This window comes from Leishmania panamensis, assembly GCF_000755165.1.
Source record: "Leishmania panamensis strain MHOM/PA/94/PSC-1 chromosome 16 sequence".
NCBI lineage: Eukaryota > Euglenozoa > Kinetoplastea > Trypanosomatida > Trypanosomatidae > Leishmania > Leishmania panamensis.
Window position 1 is genome coordinate 376,968 of NC_025861.1, and position 2,628 is coordinate 379,595.

A 2,628-nucleotide genomic window follows, 5' to 3' on the forward strand; every position below is an offset into this window, starting at 1 on the left:
TGTGTGGGTGTGGTTCTGTTGTTGTGAGTGTTTAGGAAAAGAGGATCGTACTCATTGTGATAAGAATCAGCATGCGAGGTGTCCGTCGCCGATGATATGTTGGGAGGAGCTGGTCGAGGTTGTGATGATTGAAGCACTTTGCGATCCTTCTTGCTGAGGCATCTTCAGTCGTGTGTCTGGGCTACATGTTACTCCGACGTTCCGCTTTGTATCGCTTTTGCTCTTTCGTTTCTGGTGTTGCCAGCTGCCACGTTCAATCCTCTGTTGAATGTCACAACGGTGCGGCTCTGTCTCGTATGCGTATTCACTGTAAAGCGGCTCACTTTGCATTTCTGCCGCTGCGCACGCACTCGTCCATTGTGGTGTCTCTACTTCCACCCATAATTCGCTCTGTTGTTTTACGGCCTGGTCACTGTCGTGTTGCCGCTCTATTTTTCTGCTGCCGAGGCTGATGCAAGAGGCTGCAACGTGAGTGGGGGTGGGGCTTTCTGAATCGTTCTTGTGCACACACACACACACACACGATTTGTTCTTAGGAGTCACTTGCAGTTTTTGAGGCAGGTTTATCAAGGAAACAGCATTATCTAACCAGAGGAGAAGCCTGCGCTGACTGTGCTCTCCGTCAACGTTACCTGTGCGAGGCGGTCCTACGGACGGTGCGTCGCTGAAAGAGATGCAGCGCTGCTGAGAAGACGTGGTACTGCCCGAGAAACGATTGCGCTGCTGGAGCGCTTGCCTTGAAGGTTTTTTTTGACTTTCAACGAGGCTGGGACTATTGTCACATGCGCATCCACATTTTTCTGAGGTGGGTGACCCGCCCGAGGAATTTGACGACCTGCTGCATCGCACTGGCAGCGGTATTATGCTTACTGCTGCTAATTCTGAGGGTCAAGTATGTTAAAGGCCGTAGTGATTGGGAAGACAAGTGGAAGGCGCCCAGCGATCACTTCTACCGGAAGGCAAAAGAGGATGCCTTCCTGAAGGCGCTCATGGCCGAGGCGGGACGGCGGCAGCTGAGGCAGTAACCAGGACCATCGTGATGGAGAGCGCCAATGACAGGAGTATGGAAGTAAACATGGGAAGGTTTGCGGTGTATGTACTTGCGAGGGTCGAGGAGAGGGGGGTGCGGGTGGCGCTGATGCATTATGACGACCCCCCCCTTTTTTTTTCAAACAGCGATGCATCGTGCCTGGATGAGAACGCTGTTGCACACACTTGTAGCAGAGAAGCTGGCGAGGGGGAGGGTGCGAAGCTTGGAGTCAGGGGTGTCGACTCTCTCCGCAACTCTATGCCCAACGCCCTTCCGCCCTGCACTGCTGCTGCTGCTTTCTGCTAACCTGAGCGGCGAATTTTCTGGAAGTCATGACGACTGTCGGGTGGGGTGGGTGGGAAACAAGCAGAGAAACACCACCTTGCAGGTGAATGAAATGTAGTGAAGACAGCTGCTCTGCTCTACGGTTATCGTGTCGTCTCTCTTTCCTCAAGGCTGCACCACTCGCTCTGTTTTCCATCGCTGTTTTCTCCCGTGTGGTTGTCCCAGCTTCTTCCACCCCACCGGCCTCGCGTTGGAGGCGAGGCCTCTCTAACTCAGCACTTCGTGAGGTTACCTCCTCAGGGAAGAGAAGGCACGTATTTTCTTGTTTGTTACCCTAAACGTGTAGGGTATCTCCTACGTGACCCACGTGAATACCCATTATGGAATGCTGATAGATACAATAGGCGCCCCCCAAGCATGTGGACGGCGCAGTTTCTCTCCGCACTGACGTCTGATTCATCGGCTCTCGCCTTTTCACTCGTGCTTTACAATTTTCACTGAGGGCACTTTGAAAAAAGCCACCTTGCCTATTCTGGCTACTGGCAGCGCGGGGTTGGGGGGAGTGAACTGCGTGACTCCACTTTCTCGTGCATCGCATACCGAGGTGATGCGTGACAGACAAAAGAGGCGAGGAGGGGAGGGCAGGTGTGAGGAGGGATGGACGACGTGGCAGTCGCGAAGAGGCGAGTCTCTGGCGGCCCTTGCGCGACGCGTGCTGGATGGTGCTGACGAGGTCGGCGCTGGTGGCGTGGAGCTGCCGGCGACGTGCGGCGGCGGCGGTGCTGGGCTGCGTGTGCGCGGGTTCGTGGTGGACGCGCGGACGCCAGCCACGCCGTTACGCGATGTACGAGCTGTGCCCACAACGCTCGCGGCGCCTGCGCAGACGCTGTCGCTGGAGGACTTCCGCGCCGTTGCTGTTGGGCCGTCGGAGCGCGACGTGGTGCTTGTGGTGTCGCGCGAGGACGCGGACGCGAAGGCGGTGCACTGGGTGAACGGCGCGTCTGAGAGTGACCTGCTCGTGACGTACCCGCTACCTGTGGAGGCGTACGAGGACATGGGCGCGGAGGTGCGGTGCTCGATGTTGTAGTCGAGAATGAGTTCGAGGTCTTTGGCATGGACGTTGGTGCGGATGAGTCATAGGAGTGAGTGGAGGAGGTCAGTGGCAAGGCGACGGTGGTATTTTTATTGTGTGGAAAAGTGGAGTATTTGTGTGTTGGGTGGATTGGGCAGCGTGCGGCCGATTGTGAATCATTTCCTTTTCCCTCGTGAGAATAATGCATAGCGACGGCTCTCGTTTTAGAGTGCGGATCGCT

At 56.0% G+C, this 2,628-nt stretch overlaps 1 protein-coding gene across 1 annotated transcript; it reads left to right on the forward strand.

Moving 5' to 3' along the window:
- Window positions 1–1,922: 1,922 nt before the first annotated feature.
- On the forward strand, window positions 1,923–2,402 carry LPMP_160990 (hypothetical protein; the record flags this gene model as incomplete). The annotated part of the gene is made up of 1 exon (XM_010699324.1): window positions 1,923–2,402. One exon carries the CDS (start codon window positions 1,923–1,925, stop codon window positions 2,400–2,402), a length of 480 nt encoding a protein of 159 aa, XP_010697626.1.
- Window positions 2,403–2,628: the final 226 nt, after the last annotated feature.